The sequence below is a fragment of the Triticum urartu genome, chromosome 7A, assembly GCF_056163025.1.
Source record: "Triticum urartu cultivar PI428250 chromosome 7A, HENAU_Tu73, whole genome shotgun sequence".
Classification (NCBI taxonomy): domain Eukaryota; kingdom Viridiplantae; phylum Streptophyta; class Magnoliopsida; order Poales; family Poaceae; genus Triticum; species Triticum urartu.
The window spans coordinates 549,025,690-549,044,858 of NC_141879.1; the positions used below are offsets into that span (position 1 = coordinate 549,025,690).

General features: G+C 43.4%; 2 protein-coding genes across 3 annotated transcripts; one reads left to right on the forward strand and one right to left on the reverse strand.

Annotated features, from left to right (window-relative positions):
- Positions 1 to 2,724: 2,724 nt before the first annotated feature.
- On the forward strand, positions 2,725 to 8,037 carry LOC125523650 (fanconi anemia group E protein FANCE protein). Of its 2 annotated transcripts, XM_048688703.2 has the most exons (4): positions 2,725 to 4,363; positions 5,155 to 5,213; positions 6,309 to 6,616; positions 6,695 to 8,037. In XM_048688703.2, the coding sequence occupies exon 1, from the start codon at positions 2,864 to 2,866 to the stop codon at positions 4,298 to 4,300; it is 1,437 nt and encodes a 478-aa protein (XP_048544660.2). In that variant the 5' UTR covers positions 2,725 to 2,863; the 3' UTR covers positions 4,301 to 4,363; positions 5,155 to 5,213; positions 6,309 to 6,616; positions 6,695 to 8,037. The 2 variants fall into 2 exon arrangements, with proteins under 2 accessions (XP_048544660.2, XP_048544658.2); XM_048688701.2 differs by lacking the exon at positions 5,155 to 5,213 and having other exon boundaries at positions 2,726 to 4,363; positions 6,695 to 8,033.
- Positions 5,546 to 6,840, reverse strand: ACO1 (ACC oxidase 1). The gene is made up of 3 exons (XM_048688704.2): positions 6,670 to 6,840; positions 6,359 to 6,573; positions 5,546 to 6,234 (listed from the first exon to the last, which is right to left on the reverse strand). Exons 1-3 carry the CDS (start codon positions 6,769 to 6,771, stop codon positions 5,670 to 5,672), a joined length of 882 nt encoding a protein of 293 aa, XP_048544661.1. The 5' UTR covers positions 6,772 to 6,840; the 3' UTR covers positions 5,546 to 5,669.
- Positions 8,038 to 19,169: the final 11,132 nt, after the last annotated feature.

The window sequence follows — 19,169 nt, forward strand, 5'->3', positions numbered from 1 at the left end:
GCGCGGTGGCTACGGGCGCAGGCCTCGCGGGGCCGTGGCGAGGTCGAGGCGAGGCGACGGCGCAGAGCAAGCAAGGCAGCAGCAGCCAGCGGCAACAACGGCACGAGAAAGCGGCGGCAGCGGACGGGCAGGTGCGGGCGTGGTCGGGCACGCGTGCGGTCGGCGCGGGCCACTAAGGCCGGGCTGGAGCCGGGCGCGGGGGGCGGACAAGAGGGGCACGACCGTGGGCGCGTCCAGGGGCACCGAGGTGGTGCGCGTGGTTGCGAGAGGAAAGGAGGCCGAAGGCCTCACCGGGGCGCGTAGGGGTCCGGGCAGCGGGGATCGAGGGGGTGATGGGGACGACGGCGTAGAGGGAAGCAGGCCGCGCGAGGGAGGCGGTCCGGCGAGGTCCAGGTGGATTGGGGGCGCCGGCGTGGTGGCGACGGGAACCGGTGGCGGCGTCGGGGGCGACCGATGGGGTAGCGGGACGGCGAGACGGCAGGGCGATGGGGGTGGTGCTCCGGTGGAAGGAGGCGCCGAGGACGGCGACGTGCGTCGGGGCGATGGCGTCGGGGTCGGGGGCGTGGTCGCCTCGATCCCGATTTGGATCGAGGGAGTGAGGGGAGAGTGGGGGGGGGAGTGGGGATCGGGGTAGGGTTTCCGGTTGCGAGGGGATAAGGGAGTGAGTGGGGGGCCGGGCCAAGTGGGCCGGCTGGGCGGCCTGGCTAGCCCCGTGGCCAGCTGGGCCGAGGCCCAGCGAGGAGTGGGGCCTTTTTTTTCTTTTGTTGTTGTTTTCTCATTTTCTTTCTGTTTTATTTTAGTTGCACTATATTTTTGGTTTAGTAAAATATGAAAATAGCTCCAAAATTAGTGTGACAAATTAATCCACTGTTCTAAGAAGTTTTACCTCAGAATAAAAATAGTTTAGTATTTGGTAAAATATATTAGGAGTATAACTAATTGTTTTGATGTTGTTTTAATTACTTTAGGGTATTTAAATATTTTATAAAGATGTTGTTACTCCACCAATAATATCCATGATTTATCTGCCACATTAAGAACATTTTAGTTTTGACTTTTGAAAACCTTAATTGTTTGGCTTGATTTTAAATTTGAATTCGAACCGTTTTTGAACCAACGCGAGATTAGTAACAGTAACCGAGGTGAGGTGGCATCATTAGCGTGGAATTATTGTAGCCTAATTATCCGGGCGTCACAGGTTCATCTTCGAGATCGAATGCGACACAAGTGAAATGAAAGGGAGAAGCCCAGTCTTCCAGATATACTCCGTGTATCGCTCATCATACTGCATCTTGTCATGAACCGAGCCGGACCTCAGGTGAAGCTGATCAAAAACCCTTCCTTCATCTGCCATGAACCACCCACGGTGCAATTGGTCGTATGATGGATGGATAAGAGAAGCCATCATGCAAAATTAGAAATGTATATCGTAAGCCCTGTTGTCATTTGCAAACATATGCAAGAACATACATACATACATACATACATACATGTGCAAATGTTCATATACATACAATAATTATTTTTACACCAAATTGGCACATACATGTGTAAGCATTCATGAATAAAGTGTCTATCTAACAAATATAAGTCCTAGTTCATACCTAAAAATCACTAAACATACTAATCCTATCATATCCCCAGCCATGCCATAAACAAAATCCCTAGTCATACCTACAAATTTCCTCACCATACAAATACTAACATACCCCTATCCATACACCATCAAGTACCTCGCATATCCCCGTCCATACATCATATTAACCCAATAAATCCCTAAAAAGAGCACGAACTAGGGTTTGTCAAATGCGAGGATTTTGATCAATAAAACTAGAGAGGAATACCTTGAGGATGGGAAGGGGAATAAGATCCACCGTTTCCCCCTTCGATCCACCACTTCAGGTCGCGGATTTGAGAGGAGGGAGTGAGAGGCTGGGGGGGGGGGGAGGGGGGGGGCGAGAACAGAACAACATAAAGAAAGGGAGGGGTGATGGGCTTATCCACAACTATTAACCATGGCGCCCCTGGGCGGGGCGTTATGCGCCATCAACTAGGCCCGCGGGTAGGCGACATGGCGGTCAACGTGGTCCCGTAGCGCCCTTGACCAAGGCGTCGTGCAGTTTAGCATGGCGCCCCGGGTACGGGTGTCATGTAGGAAGGACCATTTTGTGAAATATTTTAAAAACAAGTTTATTTTGTGCCGAACTTTGGTCAAAGGGCTAGTTTTATCCTTTTTCACCTAACTTGCCAACTACATCTAGGGATGTAAACTGGATCCCGTTTAAACGCACTACGGTCTAACAGTTCAATAATTTGTTTTTTTTCTTTTGGGAAATGAACTATCACTTTTTTTTAGGACCGCCCTCTCGGCAATTTATTCAATAATAAGACGGTTTACATCAGACTGCATAACAGCAATTAGAAACTCAGGGCATACATCAAAAGTGGTTACACTCGAGGGAGAAACTAAACCCTTCTTTGCACAGCAATGAGCAGCCCCATTGGCTTCCCTTCGAACTATCACTAGGGCCTCTTTTGGTTCATAGGATAGGATTATCATAGAAATAGGAATTTTGTAGGAAATGAGATGACATGTATCTCAAATCTTATGAATAGGAATAGGAAACAAGATGTCATTTTATTTTCTTATGAAATATGAAGGATAGGAACCAGTCCTATGTAAGAATAGGAATCCATTCGTATGAACCAAAAGGCTCTAAAAGAAAAAATTCTATAAAAATCTTATCTGAATTTCTATGAAATTCCGCTTAACTGGGACCCCGTTTATTTGCCATTTCGGCGCCTCTGAATAAAATCGCGGGAATCGCCGCGCTCCCAACCAATTTGCAAGAGACCACTTCCCATGGAGCCGTGGCTGCCGGTGCTCCGCCACATGCTCGCCTCCTCCGCCCCCAACGCCGCCGCCTTCTCGTCCTCGAGCAGCAGCCCCTGCTCTGCTCCTCCGGCTGCGGGCCTCCTCCGCATCCTCCTCTCCCCGGTACCCACGCTCCCCGCCGCCGAGCCCACGGCCGTCCTCTTCCAGACCCTCCCGCCCTTGCTTCAGTCCCAGGCGCTCTCCTTCCTGTCCTCCTCCGCCTCCCTGCTCGACCCGCTCCAGCTCCGCTCGCTCGCCTCTCGCGTCCTTTCTGCCCCGCCCGGCCGGTGTGATGAATTCTGGGTCCGCCGGGGCGCCCACCACCTGCTCGACGGATTGCCTGACAAAGACGCTCCTGATGTCCCCTGGGAGTTTAACGAGGAGTTCCACGAGCCACCGCCGTGGCTTAAAGAAGAGGCGGCGCGGACACCGCCTGTCCTTCCGTGGCTGCCTCTCGATTGCCGGAGCTTGATGCCTGGTGGGGCCCGCGTCGGCGGGGATGGTTTAGATGGAGTTGGGTTGGAGTCTCTGGGGCTGGAGCAAGATGAGTATTCGTTCATACAGGAGGAGGTTGGGCGTGCTCCTTCTCCTCCGTCTCCCCCACTTGGAAATTCAGTCGTTCATAAGGCTCTAGCTCTGAAGAAGGAGATTGAGATGTCAGAGTCAATTTTGGGTGCTCAGCAGGCAGCGAACAATTTGCATGATCTCTGCCTTGAATCCGGGAATGCTGAGGCAGTACTTAGCTTAGTGCAGCCATGGGAAGCTGATGATGACACAGTGAGGGTTCTGCTTTCAAATGTGGTACTCGAGGAAGATGGGATGCATGGAAAAGGGCCGGCACTTGTGCTGTGTTCTCTTATCCTACCGAAATTACTTGACCTTCAAAGAGCAGCTTCATCTGGTCTTCTTTCTGCAGCATTAGATGTCTGCAAACGTCACCCAGCTGCTGCACTGGAGGCTGTCCTCTTCCCACTAGTTCTTAGAAAACAAGGCCTGAATGCTCCTCAGTGCGATGTGCTCACACGGATTGTCAGGGACTGCATGCATCCTTTGCATGTCACCGCCTTCTGTCATAGGTTGCTTTCAGGGGAGGAGGGAGAGAGGAAACCGATTTGTATGCCTCAGCATCGGGAAAATATTGGCCGCGATTTGGTCTGGACAGAATCTCTCTTTGCACTATTCTACAACATTCTCAGTCAAGACATTTGCCTAACACCAAGCACCATCGAGAAGCTAGTGTACATGATTGATGATATGGCAATAAAGTTTCCAAAGTCGCTTAAATTTGGCAACTTTTTCCTGTGCTTCGTCTCGAAGTGTTGGCATGAATGTAAGATTCACAGGGTTTTACTTGAGACAGCTGCCGAGACAACCAACACTTTTTTGACTAAAGCTATTCTGGTCAAACTGCGGCCTGCTAATTGAAGTGATGTCTTGAGTGTTTAATGATAAACTCGTGGTGGGCTGCATGCCATTCAGATTAACCAAGTATGTAATTGTTTGGAACACTGTTTTGTTTGATTTTTTAAATGGACAGCTTGTGTAGTTCGAGAAATCATTGCTTTATATATACAGAGTAGCAATTATTTACTATGAAAATGTTATTAACACAAAGTACATAATTTTGTTATGCACGACTCAAGTGCAACAATTGACTTTCGCAATGAATTTATGTTCAGTTAAGTATAGGATTTCTTGTAAGGGCTGTCTTTGACTTGTGAAATGGACAGCTTCTGTAGTTCCAGAAACAATTGAACAACATGATGCATATACACAAAGTAGCAATTAATTTACTCTCAAAAAGGCATTACCAAAAAAATCTGTTATATATGACTCAAATGCAGCAAGATTGGAGATTGTCATGAAATCTAGGATGTCCAGTATAAGGGAATGATTAAGCCAGTTTAATTTTAACCCGAGTGGTAAAGCTGTTGCCTTGTGACCATGAGGTCACGGGTTCGAATCCTGGAAACAGCCTCTTGCAGAAATGCAGGGAAAGGCTGCGTACAAAAGACCCAAAGTGGTCGGACCCTTCCCCGGACCCTGCGCAAGCGGGAGCTACATGCACCGGGCTGCCCTAATCTTAACTGGAGTTTAAGTCTAACAATTATCCAATGGTCAATTTCAGTTCTACCTACCCAAGACCATAGTTCTCGATGTGGTATCTATGCATTTGATGCCTTAATGGTAGTTTGTTAAATTGTTATGCTCATATGATGTTTTTCTATCAGTGTAGGATTTGTTATTATATCGCTGTTAACCATGATTCTCTATCATAGGCACACAGATATGTTCCTGGTGCCCAGGTCATGCGTTTTCAGATTCAGTTAGCTCATGAGTAGGTTCCGCTTCTTTCCCCCTCAAACCGAGTAGTTTTTGCTCTTGAACTAATCAGCCGTGGTCTCGTGGATTGGAGATATTTTCTAGCACATACATGTTTCCTGTTACTGTTTTGTTGCTATACAAATATTCTGAGTTATATTTGATATGGCTTTTCATTAGCGTAGTCAGCGTGACTGCCAGTTTAAAATGCAAACAACTTTACTAAGCTCTGGGATACATTGTCTATTGTAGCTTTGTATATTTCCATAGCATGAGTGCAACATTGTATAGCCTGCAGCTATTCTTTCTCGGCTATCATTCAACACTTCCATTACAGAAAAGCAAATATACAGGTAATTGAGCAGTTTATTAACGGAAATAAGACTGACAACAGAAATACACAATACAGAGTTTGAGGAGTTTCACTTGTCTTTTGCTCAAGGACGGTACATAAAGTGGCTTTTGACACAAGTCATTTGAATACCATCTTCGTAGTTTGGAACCTTGATACCTTGTCTGTAAACTTGGTAGCAGAATAGAAATTAAGGTAGTCTTGGAAACGGTATTGGCTAGGATATGTGAGATTTGGAGCTGGGAAGATTATAGCATCTGCACCTGGGTTATAGAATGTCGCAATAGATAGGCGGCTCCCGTTCTGATTGGGAAGTACCTGATGGCAAATGCTCTTATATATTCCATTGCTTATCACTTCAATCTGATCTCCGAGGTTTACGAAAATTCTATTTCCTTTTGTTGGTGGTATTGAGATCCACCTACCATCTTTCATGAACTGCAAACCTGGGACCAAGTCATCTTGAAATAGAAATATGATTCCCCCAGCATCGGTGTGTCCACGGAGTCCCATCACTACTTCTGGATGGCTACACCTGGGGTATTTTGCCACCTTTATGCCTATGGAAGGCTTAGTGAAAGCTTTCTTCAAGTAATTCTTGTCCAGCCCAAGATTTTCACTCATGACTTCTGCTAGCTGCTCGGCCAACTTGACTACTTCTTCAGCATATTCAGGAACTGTAGTACTGCACAGTTGATTAGTTTGTATTAGTACACTTACAAACTTCACAAACCACTAATTTCCTGTTATACTGGGCAGGTGAACTGTGGCTTATGGCGATACTACTATAATTTAGATTGCAAACTCACCGAAGCAGCTCCGGAATGTCATGAATGTTTGATTTTGGCTGGTGATGATACATGAAGCTGCATTCCCAGTCAACATTTGAGGTGACTTTGTCGGGACCAATGGTTTTTGCTATCTCAGAACTGTAGAAGTTCTTCTCCATGTTTTGCTCATAGTGTTTATTCACCAGTTTCTTGGTTCTGTCCATGAGGTCATCATTGATTCCATGATTCTCCAGCTGGCATAAAGTTATGCGCAGAACAAATGACAACAGTGAGAAGGTAGAGTGTAAATGCATTTCATCAATATAATGATCTTATATTTCCTTACTTACCCAAAAGAATCCCCATTGTGCACAGGCATCATGGAGAAGCGCAAGTGTCTCTGATCTCTTCTCGCCATGCAGCTCATCCATCTTTATCACTGGAATTTCCATTTCCTGGAACACTGCGTATGGATGTCTAGCAAAATGTGCTACCCTTCTCAAGTTGATCTGCTACAGCTACAGAAAACTAGGTATTTATAATGGCCGAGACACGAATGCTAGGAAATATATTTTTCCGGATTTCAGAACATGATGTAGTTTGAAAATGAAAGAAAGCTTGCTTCCACACGACACATATTTTAAATCATGTCCAGGTACATTTCACTATTGCCATGTGATGTAGCCAGTATAACTGTATAACTTGTCTAGTATCCTTCAGAACTAATCATCATGGTGGTTGACTTATGAGCTACACATGGTGCCTATTCACCCATCCTGTTTTACTTGTATATAAAAGTGAATGGTGGTGGCAGCCATCTTAGTTAGATTACAAATTACCTTCATTGGATCAGCCCCGCCGCCCTGAATCGTGGTGATGATGTTACCGCGGCACAGATCAGGGAGGAGTAAAATCTCAGTTTGGAGATCTTTCAGGTCAGACTAATCATGACTGTTGGTCTGACTTTCTGATTCAATGCATGAAGGCCTGTATGCAGAGTCAACCACATAATAACTTAAATTCATCCTCGATCAATTCGTTGCAGTTTCGTACGTCGATGTGAGCCTAGATTTTCTCAGGGATTTGCTAGATCGTGTTTGCAATTTTCTGAACTGCACTTGTCAGTTTTCTGCGGATTACTATTGAGCCCCTCTGGGAATACAAGATGATGTTTAATTCCCAGCTCCTAATGGCTAGCTGAATGCTGCCTCTCGTTAGAAGTTGCCCCACTAATAGATTAGATAGCCTTTATTTTTCTTTAGTTTTGTTAACCTTTTGTACCCACAGAAAGCAAGTTGACATGGGTCGTTAGGCGGGGCTAGAATCTGCTGTGTTTCTAAGACCGCCGATCAATAACCCTAAAAATAAGATGCATCTGATATCTGAACACCGTTACATTTTTTCATTCCTGTTGAGGGGTTGAGGCTCATGTGATTGACTAAAGCCAATGGATGCTCTGTTGGTGCATGTTTATTTGCTGAGGGGCTTTTAACTTGTTTTCATTTCAGCTACCTGCAATTCCATTCCTTGGAACTGGGTGTAAAATTACTGTGGTCACTGATATCTAGTTGAAACTTGAGCTACTGTTTTCTTTAATAAGACGCACTTTGGTTGTATTTTCTTTAGAATAATATAAATATTTACATGTAACCACACTGATTCCAAGGACGAAGCTTTTTTCTTTTTTCTTGAGTGACCGAAACTTATTTCCTTCCCCGTCATGCGCTTTGCCCTTTAGGCCACAACAAGTTCGGTTGGACACGTGTGTGCTCCTCCAACATCCATTCCTCCCTGATGGGTGATCGCTAGTTAGTCTGTCTAGCTAAGGAAAGAAGTCCACATAACCCTCTAGGGTTTCAGAAACCGCCACCCACAAACACTATGGGTAACCTCTGAAATCTTTAATACCATGCAAAGTACCCCCTAATCCCAATTAAGGCATCATTTCGTGACCCCCCCCCCCCCCCCCTCCCAATCCCTTGCTTTTTCTAGAACTCACACCAAGGAAATCGAGTGCAACATTTGGACGTTCTGATCCACGGGGTGTGCTAGCCCAAAACCCTCTCTTTCCTCGGGTAGAGCTCGCACACCTCCCCACTAGTGGACCCCCCCCCCCCCCCCCCCCCCCCCGCGCGTCGTTTCCCTTGCATGATGCTCCTCCGCCTCCTCGCAAAACTGTTGCCTTCCATTCCTCCCCTTCCCCTCTTTCCCTCCCCTTTACTACCTAATGACCATCCCAAGGAGATCTCCCCATGGAAGGAAGGGGATCCCATGTGCTCTTGAAATTCTCCTTTTGGGATTTAGCACCCTGGGCTTTCTCCTCCTAGTCACCAAACAAAGTCTAAGTGATTTTTGCCGGTAGTTTTGGTTATGTATTTCTGAACGATTGCCAGGTCAGCTTGGTGGAAGGCACGAATCCGTATGAGGATGATTGCCAGGTCGGCTTGGTGGAAGGCATGAATCCGTATGAGGATGATTGCCAGGTCGGCTTGGTGGAAGGCGTGAAGCGATATGGGGACAGCGCATGAAATTTCACACAATACCATACCCAATTCCTAGCTCTGAGATCGTCTCTGTTGGAATTTGGATGTGCGGCAGCCTGCCCAGGATGACCCATGGGCTCGGGGAGGTAGATATCCCCTTATATCTCGGTATGTATAATGCCTCAAGAAAAGTATTGGTACATACATAACTCATTTAGTTTTTTTTGAGACAAACATAACTCATTTAGTAGTAAACAATGTTCTAAAAAATACTAGCAAAAATGGGAAGTTGCTATGTATGGGAGCCCCTATTTCGCTCGCAGGTTGGCGAATAGCGACCAATGGGCCACCACCTTGTGCCCACCGCGCATTTTTTGGGTTAGGCGATCCAGTTTTCTTTCCGGTTCTTTTGTTCTTTTTTTTACTCTAGAACACTTCACCAATCTTAAAGTAAAAAAATGATTGGGGATTTAAAAAAAATATCAATTTCAAAAATTGTTAACGAACTTGAACAATGTTCACAAATTCACAAGATATTCATGAATCATGAGTTTAACAAATGTTCATAAATTCAAAGAATATTACCAAATGCAAAATATGTTCACGAATTTAAGAATTGTTTCTGATTTTTTTTAAAAGCCATCAGTTCAAAACAACTATGCATTCAAAGAATGTTCATCAAATGAAAAATAATATTCCTCATTTTTATAAATTGTACTGAAATTTCAAAATTGTTCACGAGTTTTAGAAAATGTTTATATTTTCTGAAAAATGTTTGTGAGTTTCGGAAAATGCTTGAAAAATTGGAAAATTTCATGATTTCAAAAACAAAATTGTAAATTTGTAAAAAGCTATTCGTGATTACATAAACTGTCGTGATTTTAGTAAAAAAGAATGTTTGTGAATTTAAAAAATGATCCAATTTTAGAAAAGGGACACGAGTTCAGAAAAATGTTGAACAAGTATTTGAAAATATTGAAAAAATAGTACAAATTTTACACAAGTATTTGAAACAAATATTGATCATGTATATAAACATGTTGAACAAGTATTTGAAAAATGTTGAACAAGTGTTTGAAAATTGTTGAACGAACATTTTAAAAAATGTTGATCATGTATATAAGAATGTAGAATGAAAAACAAAAAGAAACAAATAAAAGGCAAAAAATGAAAAATGAATAAGAAACAAAATGAACCAAAAGAAAATAGAAAATGAAAAAATGAAGAAACACATAAAAAAATCCGGAGAAAAAAATATTAAAACCGAGGAAGAAACAAAACAACAGCAAAATAAAGAAATAAAAACCTATATAATACAAGAACCCGAACTCAGTGCAGTGCATAGCATTGCCGGGGTGCAACCAGTAGTTCCTAGGATCGATCCCATGTGCGTGCACCGATTTTTTTTAACAAGCTCTTTTCGAAAATACTAGCAAACATGCCCGTGCGTTGCAACGGGTAAAAGAAATAGCATATGTTATGATGGTGAGGTTATGCACACCGACAGCCTTCACCTTCGCATGTGCTTTGCATGGAGCAAATGATAGTTGCCATGAATCATGGTTTGCTCGACCAAGAATCTGGCTTGCGGGACTTATGTCACTGATAACAAGAACGATGAATTGATTGAGGACAGAGTTTGTTGGACTTAGTTGGGGACATGTGACATGATCCAACATAAATTGAGCCATGTGAATAACGATGAATTTATTGAGAGCGGGTTTTGTGGACTTAATTCGAGACACGACACTTTTATCCCTAATAAATTGATATAGCGGAACAACGCTAGTTTCAGATAATTAGCTAACACTTTTTTTGAGCACTTCACACTAAGCTTTAAAATATAAAAATTTAGAGTAACAGGAGAGCTATACCAACCTGGTAGCAGCAAGGAATCGTTTGTGTTTTGGTAGTAGTTGATTGAAGTTCAAGAAGGCGAGGCCTGCATCCTCCGGCCTCACAGCTCATCCCTGCCACAGCAGGCCGGCCTTTCCTTTTCCTCTGCCCTCGTTATCCTTCGGTTCTTAATTCCCGATCCGCTTCCTTGTTACCCAGGAGCATCAAAAAGGTATATAAATTGGAAGAGTTGAATATAACAGGGCGAGGTGGGACTATTTAAGACCATGGAATCGATTAGGTGGGCCGGCTTCGATGCCAACGCGCGAGACAATTGCAGGCCGAGGCCCACACAGGAGGGCAGACGATAACAGCGTGATTGGCAAAGGAAATAGATCGTGATTCTAAAAAAGGAAACAGATCGTGCTGCGTATGGAAATTCTGCTGAAAGCGTATTGTGACGGTGAACACGGAGATTCAATCCGTGCTTTATTATTACTAGCACATATGCCCGTGCGTTGCAACGGGAAAGACAATTAGAATGTCTACCAAAGCACTAAGCACTCATCAACGCAACTCTACAACACCCAACGGTGCAACCTGGCGGCAACCGAGAGGTGCATGCCAAGGTCTAGCAGAAATGTACATTAGTCAGGCATTAAAAACCATGGTAGGCATGCGATATTTTTGATATGCTTTTTTGTACGACAATTTATTGACACCATACATGAATAAATCAAAGTTGAACAAAACCATTAGATTGAAATCTACTTCATCCCTTTCATTTTCTTGGAGCTATCTTAGGAATTTGAGTCAACCCACTTTGTCCAATTAACACACTTGCTTTTTCTCTTGAAAAATAGATTAGCTGTTAAAAAAAAAGGACGAACTCGCTTGCAGCAACAACACCAACCCATGCACGCTCACCCCTCGCTGAAGCTTCTTGGAAATTAGAAAATAGCACCCACAAATCCGTCCAAGATTTTATTTAGAAGAAAAAATCTCAAGGGAGCAACATAATTTTGGGACGGAGGGAGTATGTCCAGCCTCGTTTATAGCTAGCAACTCTAAGTCATCCCTCAATGTTCATGTTTATCTTCAGCCTCTCCCACAATCCCACACCTCATCGTGTTTTCTTTAAGAAATCCCACACCTCATCCTTTATTTATTAACCAAGGAGCTTGTTGATTGTCTACTCATTGGTGTATATAAATTGTAATGATTTCATGAACAGTAGCAAGGCAGGACTATTAATTCAAAGGTTGCTGGTTGTATATATAGCCTTAAAAAGAAAGGACGTGTCCTGAGTTCGATCCGCAGGAGTAATAATATTTTACGTATTCTTGAAGTCCACTCACATGGTGCGTTGTGCAGGCCCATCAACACGTTGCGTTCGATCCGCTGGATTACATGACGCGGCCCAAGCAGCGCTAGTGGCTTCTGTGCCAATAAAATATACGAAGTTCAGGTTTAATTCAATATAAGTATAGAACGTTCGTTGCGTTTATCAGAGAGACTTGTGGTAGGTGAGTTGGCTAGTTCGTTGTGCTTTGGATGTAGGGGCCCAGGTTTGAATTTCTATCTTGTAATTTTTATTAGTACGAATTTTGATGCATACAATGTGGTTCCCGAATTAGTACCACCTCGTATATATGTTTTAAATTCAAACTGAAAGCGTAAATTTACAACAAGAAAGCGTATTGTGACGGTGAACCCACGGAGTCAATCCGTGCTTTATTATTAGGGATAGATTAGGGAGAGATATGCCCTAGTGGACCGGGACGATACTGTAGCTCGACGCGAGAGTTACCCTCTCCTCTCGCCTAATGCGAGAAATAGCCCATATCAACTTTAGATGGGGAATCGTCTACAACCTATCTAGCAGGTACCGAGCCAGCGGACAGTTTGTTATTTTTTTTTCTCCACTTTTGCTGTCCATCTTTTCTCAGGATCGTTTAATTATAATTTGGAAAAACGTAATTTCTAAAAAAGATCGTGAAGTTACGAAAGACTTGACAAATTTGAGAACTGTTTACGAATTTAAGAATCGATCAAGATTTAAAAATATTCATGAATTAAAAAATTGTGAAAAATCACGAACTAAAAATATATTCATGAATTTAAAAAATGTTCACAGATGTGGAAAATGTTTACAGAGTTCAGTAAATGCTAAGGAATTACAGAATTATTCATGAATTTGCAAAAATGTTCACAAAACTGAAATGCTGATTAAAAAATGTTTAGAAATACAAAAACTTATTTGCGAAATTGAAAATGTTCATTAATTCAAAAAGTATTCACGAATTTAAAAATATGTTCAAAAATTCTAAAAATGTTCAAGAACTCAAAAATATCCAAGAATTGAAGAAAGTGTTCGTGATTGAACAAAGTTCATGAATTCAACATATTTAACTCAAAATATATTTGGTGAATTGAAGAAAATGTTGACAATTTCAACAAATGCTCGCACATTTGAATAAATCTTTACGAATTTAAAACTGTTTTAGAACTAAAAAATGTGTATTCATAAAGTGTTGATATAAATGAAACGTATCAATTTTAAAAATGTTTGGGAAATTAAAAATATTTGTGGGTTTAAGAAAATGTCAATGAAGGCAAAACAAACCCTAAATTAAAATAGGGTTCATTTATTTGAAAAATATCCATTAGTGTGGAAAAACAATCATGAACTTAATGAAAGTTCGTGTACTTTAAGAAATGTTTAAGAATTTGAAAAAAAAATCGTGACTATAAGAAAAGTTCAAAAGTTGAAATAATGTTGAAAAAAATCCAAAAAATATTCACGAACAGAAATAAGGGGGGAGTAAATAAAATAAAAATTCAAATAAACTCCATTTTAAATACCCAGGTTGGTAGCTTATAAAACTGGAACGAGATACCGGTAGCTTTAGAGCCTAATCATGCAGGAACTCTTTCCAGCCGCCTCCTCCTTCAAGAAAAGCTAGGGTTCGTGCCTCTCGCTGGCTCCGCTGCAGGTCCGCCTCGTCTCCGGTGGCCCTAGGGCCATGGGGGTGCGGTGGATCCTGGCAAGGGCCGGCGGGAGGGCTCCGTTGTTAGTCGTTTCTTCAAGATTTGTTAGGGTTTGTGTCCTACTCAGAAAGACGAGACGGTGGCGACTCTCTGAAGATGGAATAAAGGTCTCCCCGTCTAGTCCCTATTCCGGTGGTGCGTCTAGTATCGTTGGTGGGCGTGTGGAGGTGTGTCTCCGGCGGATCTATTCTCGGTGGATTTGCTCGGATCTGGTTGTGGTTCGTCTATGTTCGTGTGTCTTCAGGTTGGATCATTTCGATCTATGTTATTCTTCGTCAGCGACGGTTGCTGTTCTGGTGCGCTGGTACTACAGGGACTTAGCACGATGACTTCCTGACTGTCTACTACAACAAGTTGTGCCCGACTCCGGCGAGGGAGGGGTGATGATGGCGGCGCGCATTCGGCTCGCTTTAGTGATTGTAGTCGTCGCTAGGTGGTCTATGAATTTGGATGTAATTTTTATTATTCTAGTGTTCGTTGTACTGCCATGATAGAAGATGAAAATTGTTGGAAATATGCCCTAGAGGCAATAATAAATTAGTTATTGTTATATTTCCTTGTTCATGATAATCGTTTATTATCCATGCTATAATTGTATTGATAGGAAACTCAGATACATGTGTGGATACATAGACAACACCATGTCCCTAGTAAGCCTCTAGTTGACTAGCTCGTTGATCAATAGATGGTTACGGTTTCCTAACCATGGACATTGGATGTCGTTGATAACGGGATCACATCATTAGGAGAATGATGTGATGGACAAGACCCAATCCTAAGCGTAGCACTAGATCGTGTAGTTCGTATGCTATAGCTTTTCTAATGTCAAGTATCATTTCCTTATACCATGAGATTGTGCAACTCCCGGATACCGTAGGAATGCTTTGGGTGTATCAAACGTCACAACGTAACTGGGTGACTATAAAGGTGCATTACAGGTATCTCCGAAAGTGTCTGTTGGGTTGGCACGAATCGAGACTGGGATTTGTCACTCCGTGTAAGCGGAGAGGTATCTCTGGGCCCACTCGGTAGGACATCATCATATGCGCAATGTGACCAAGGAGTTGATCACGGGATGATGTGTTACGGAACGAGTAAAGAGACTTGCCGGTAACGAGATTGAACTAGGTATTGGATTCCGACGATCGAATCTCGGGCAAGTAACATACCGCTAGACAAAGGGAATTGTATACGGGATTGATTAAGTCCTTGACATCGTGGTTCATCCGATGAGATCATCGTGGAACATGTGGGAGCCATCATGGGTATCCAGATCCCGCTGTTGGTTATTGACCGGAGAACGTCTCGGTCATGTCTGCATGTCTCCCGAACCCGTAGGGTCTACACACTTAAAGTTCGGTGACGCTAGGGTTATGAAGATATGTGTATGCAGTAACCCGAATATTGTTTGGAGTCCCGGATGAGATCCCGGACGTCACGAGGAGTTCCGGAATGGTCCGGAGGTAAAGAATTATATATAGGAAGTGCTGTTTCGGCCATCGGGACAAGTTTCGGGGTTATCGGTATTGTACCGGGACCACCGGAAGGGTCCCGGGGGCCCACCGGGTGGGGCCACCTGTCCCGGGGGGCCACATGGGCTGTAAGGGGTGTGCCTTGGCCTATATGGGCCAAGGGCACCAGCCCCTATAGGCTCATGCGCCTAGGGTTTCCATATGGGAGGAGTCCCACTAGTGGAAGGCACCTCTAGGTGCCTTGGGGGGGGGGAGGGAAACCTCCCTTGGGCAGCCGCACCTAGGAGATTGGATCTCCTAGGCTGGCGCACCACCCCCCTTGGCCCTCCTATATATAGTGGGGGAGAGGAGGAACTTCATACACCAGCCCCTGGCGCCTCCCTCTCTCCCCGTTACGTCTCTCTCTCGTAGTATAGGCGAAGCCCTGCTACTGTGACGCCCTGCATCCACCACCACGCCGTCGTGCTGCTGGATCTTCATCAACCTCTCCCTCCTCCTTGCTGGATCAAGGCATGGGAGACGTCTCTGTTCCGTACGTGTGTTGAACGCGGAGGTGCCGTCCGTTCGGCGCTAGGATCATCGGTGATTTGAATCACGACGAGTACGACTCCATCAACCCCGTTCTCTTGAACGCTTCCGCGCGCGATCTACAAGGGTATGTAGATCCAATCCTCCCTCATTGCTAGATGACTCCATAGATTGATCTTGGTGACACGTAGGAAAATTTTGAATTTATGCTACGTTCCCCAACAGTGGCATCATGAGCTAGGTCTATGCGTAGATTCTATGCACGAGTAGAACACAAAGTAGTTGTGGGCATTGATTTTGTTCAATATGCTTGCCGTTACTAGTCCTATCTTGATTCGGCGGCATCGTGGGATGAAGCGGCCCGGACCAACCTTACACGTATGCTTACGTGAGACCGGTTCCACCGACAAACATGCACTAGTTGCATAAGGTGGCTAGCGGGTGTTTGTCTCTCCTACTTTAGTCGGATCAGATTCGATGAAAAGGGTCCTTATGAAGGGTAAATAGCAATTGGCATATCACGTTGTGGTTTTGCATAGGTAAGAAACGTTCTTGCTAGAAACCCATAGCAGCCACGTAAAACATGCAAACAACAATTAGAGGACGTCTAACTTGTTTTTGCAGGGTATGCTATGTGATGTGATATGGCCAAAAGGATGTGATGAATAATATATGTGATGTATGAGATTGATCATGTTCTTGTCAAGGGAATCACGACTTACATGTCGATGACGAGACAACTTCAAGAAGACACGATGATGGAGATCATGATGATGGAGATCATGGTGTCATACCAGTGACAAGATGATCATGGAGCCCCAAGATGGAGATCAAAGGAGCTATATGATATTGGCCATATCATGTCACTATTATTTGATTGCATATGATGTTTATCATGTTTATACATCTTATTTGCTTAGAACGACGGTAGTAAATAAGATGATCCTTCATTAAAATTTCAAGAAGTGTTCTCCCCTAACTGTGCACCGTTGCTACAGTTCGTCGTTTTGAAGCACGCCGTGATGATCGGGTGTGATAGATCCTTACGTTCACATACAACGGGTGTAAGACAGTTTTACACAGCAAAAACACTTAGGGTTAACTTGACGAGCCTAGCATGTACAGACATGGCCTCGGAACACGGAAGACCGAAAGGTCGAGCATGAGTCGTATAGAAGATACGATCAACATGAAGATGTTCACCGACGTTGACTAGTCCGTCTCACGTGATGATCGGACACGGCCTAGTTCACTCGGATCATGTAATCACTTAGATGACTAGAGGGATGTCTATCTAAGTGGGAGTTCATAAGATGAACTTAATTATCCTGAACATAGTCAAAAGATCTTTGCAAATTATGTCGTAGCTCGCGCTTCAGTTCTACTGTTTAGATATGTTCCTAGAGAAAAATTAGTTGGAAGTTGATGGTAGCAATTATGCGGACTAGGTCCGTAAACTGAGGATTGTCCTCATTGCTTCTTAGAAGGCTTATGTCCTTAATGCACCGCTCAGTGTGCTAAACCTCGAACGTTGTCTGTGGATGTTGCGAACATCTGACATACACGTTTTGATAACTACATGATAGTTCAGTTAAACGGTTTAGAGTTGAGGCACCAAAGACGTTTTTTGAAACGTCACGAAACATATGAGATGTTTTGAGGGCTGAAATTGGAATTTCAGGCTCGTGCCCACGTCAAGAGGTATAAGACCTCCGACGATTTTCTTAACCTGCAAACTAAGGAGAAAAGCTCAATTGTTGAGCTTGTGCTCAGATTGTCTGAGTACAACAATCATTTGAATCAAGTGGGAGTTGATCTTCCAGATGAGATAGTGATGTTTCTCCGAAGTCATTACCACCAAGCTGCTAGAGCTTCGTGATGAACTATAATATATCAGGGACATATATGATGATCCCTGGGATATTCGCGATGTTAGACACCACAAAAGTAGAAATCAAGAAGGAGCATCAATTGTTGATGGTTGGTGAAACCACTAGTTTCAAGAAGGGCAAGGGAACAAAGGGATACTTCATAAAACGGCAATTCAACTGCAGCTCTAGTGAAGAAACCCAAGGTTGAACCCAAACCCGAGACTAAGTGCTTCTGTAATGAAGGGAACAGCCACTGGAGCAGAATTACCCTAGATACTTGGTAGATTAGAAGGCTGGCAAGGTCGATAGAAGTATATTGGATATACATTATGTTAATGTGTACTTTACTAGTACTCCTAGTAGCACCAGGGTATTAGATACCGGTTCGGTTGCTAAGTGTTAGTAACTCGAAATAAAAGCTACGGAAAAACGGAGACTAGCTAAAGGTGAGCTGACGATATGTGTTGGAAGTGTTTCCAATGTTGATATGATCAAGCATCGCACGCTCCCTCTACCATCGAGTTTGGTGTTTGCGTTGAACATAGACATGATTGGATTATGTCTATCACAATACGGTTATTCATTTAAGGAGAATAATCGTTACTCTGTTTATTTGAATAATACCTTCAATGGTCTTACACCTGAAATGAATGGTTTATTGAATCTCGATCGTAGTGATACACATATTCATGCCAAAAGATAGTAATGATAGTACCACCTACTTGTGGCACTGCCACGTAAGTCATATCGGTATAAAACGCATGAAGAAGCTCCATGTTGATGGATCTTTGGACTCACTCATTTTTGAAAAGTTTGAGACATGTGAACCATGTCTATTGGTGTATATGCATGAAGAAACTCCATGCAAATGGACCGTTTGAACTCACTTGATTTTGAATCACTTGAGACATGCAAACCATGCCACATGGGCAAGATGACTGAAAGCCTCGTTTCCAGTAAAATGGAACTAGAAAGCAACTTGTTGGAAGTAATACATTTTGATGTGTGCAATCCAATGAGTGCTGAGGCATGTAGTGGATATCGTTATGTTCTTACTTCACAGATGATTTGAGTAGATGTTGAGGATATTTACTTGATGAATCACGAGTCTGAATTATTGAAAGGTTCAAGTAAGTTCAGGGTGAAGTTGAAAGATCATCGTGACAAGAGGATAAAAGATCTATGATATGATCATAGAGATGAATATCTGAATTACGAGTTTGGCACAGAATTAAGACATTGTGGAAATTGTTTCACAACTAATACAGCCTGGAACACCATAGTGTGATGGTGTGTCCGAACATCATAACTGCACCCTATTAGATATGATGCATACCATGATGTCTCTTATCGAATTACCACAATAATTTATGGGTTAGGCATTAGAGACAACCACATTCACTTTAAAAGGGGCACCACGTAATTCCGATGAGATGACACCGTATGAACTATGGTTTAGAGAAACCTAAGCTGTCATTTCTTAAAAGTTTGGGACTGCGACACTTATGTGAAAAAGTTTCAGGCTGATAAGCTCGAACCCAAAGCGGATAAATGCATCTTCATAGGACAACCCAAAAACAGTTGGGTATACCTCCTGTCTCAGATCTGA

Coding starts and splice junctions, on each gene's coding strand:
- LOC125523650 (XM_048688703.2), top strand. CDS start 2,864: ATGGAGCCGTGGCTGCCGGTGCTCCGCCACATGCTCGCCTCCTCCGCC.
- ACO1 (XM_048688704.2), bottom strand. CDS start 6,771: ATGGAAATTCCAGTGATAAAGATGGATGAGCTGCATGGCGAGAAGAGA. Junction 6,574..6,669: donor CACAATGGGGATTCTTTTGG/GTAAGTAAGGAA, acceptor ACTTTATGCCAG/CTGGAGAATCATGGAATCAA. Junction 6,235..6,358: donor GACATTCCGGAGCTGCTTCG/GTGAGTTTGCAA, acceptor TCAACTGTGCAG/TACTACAGTTCCTGAATATG.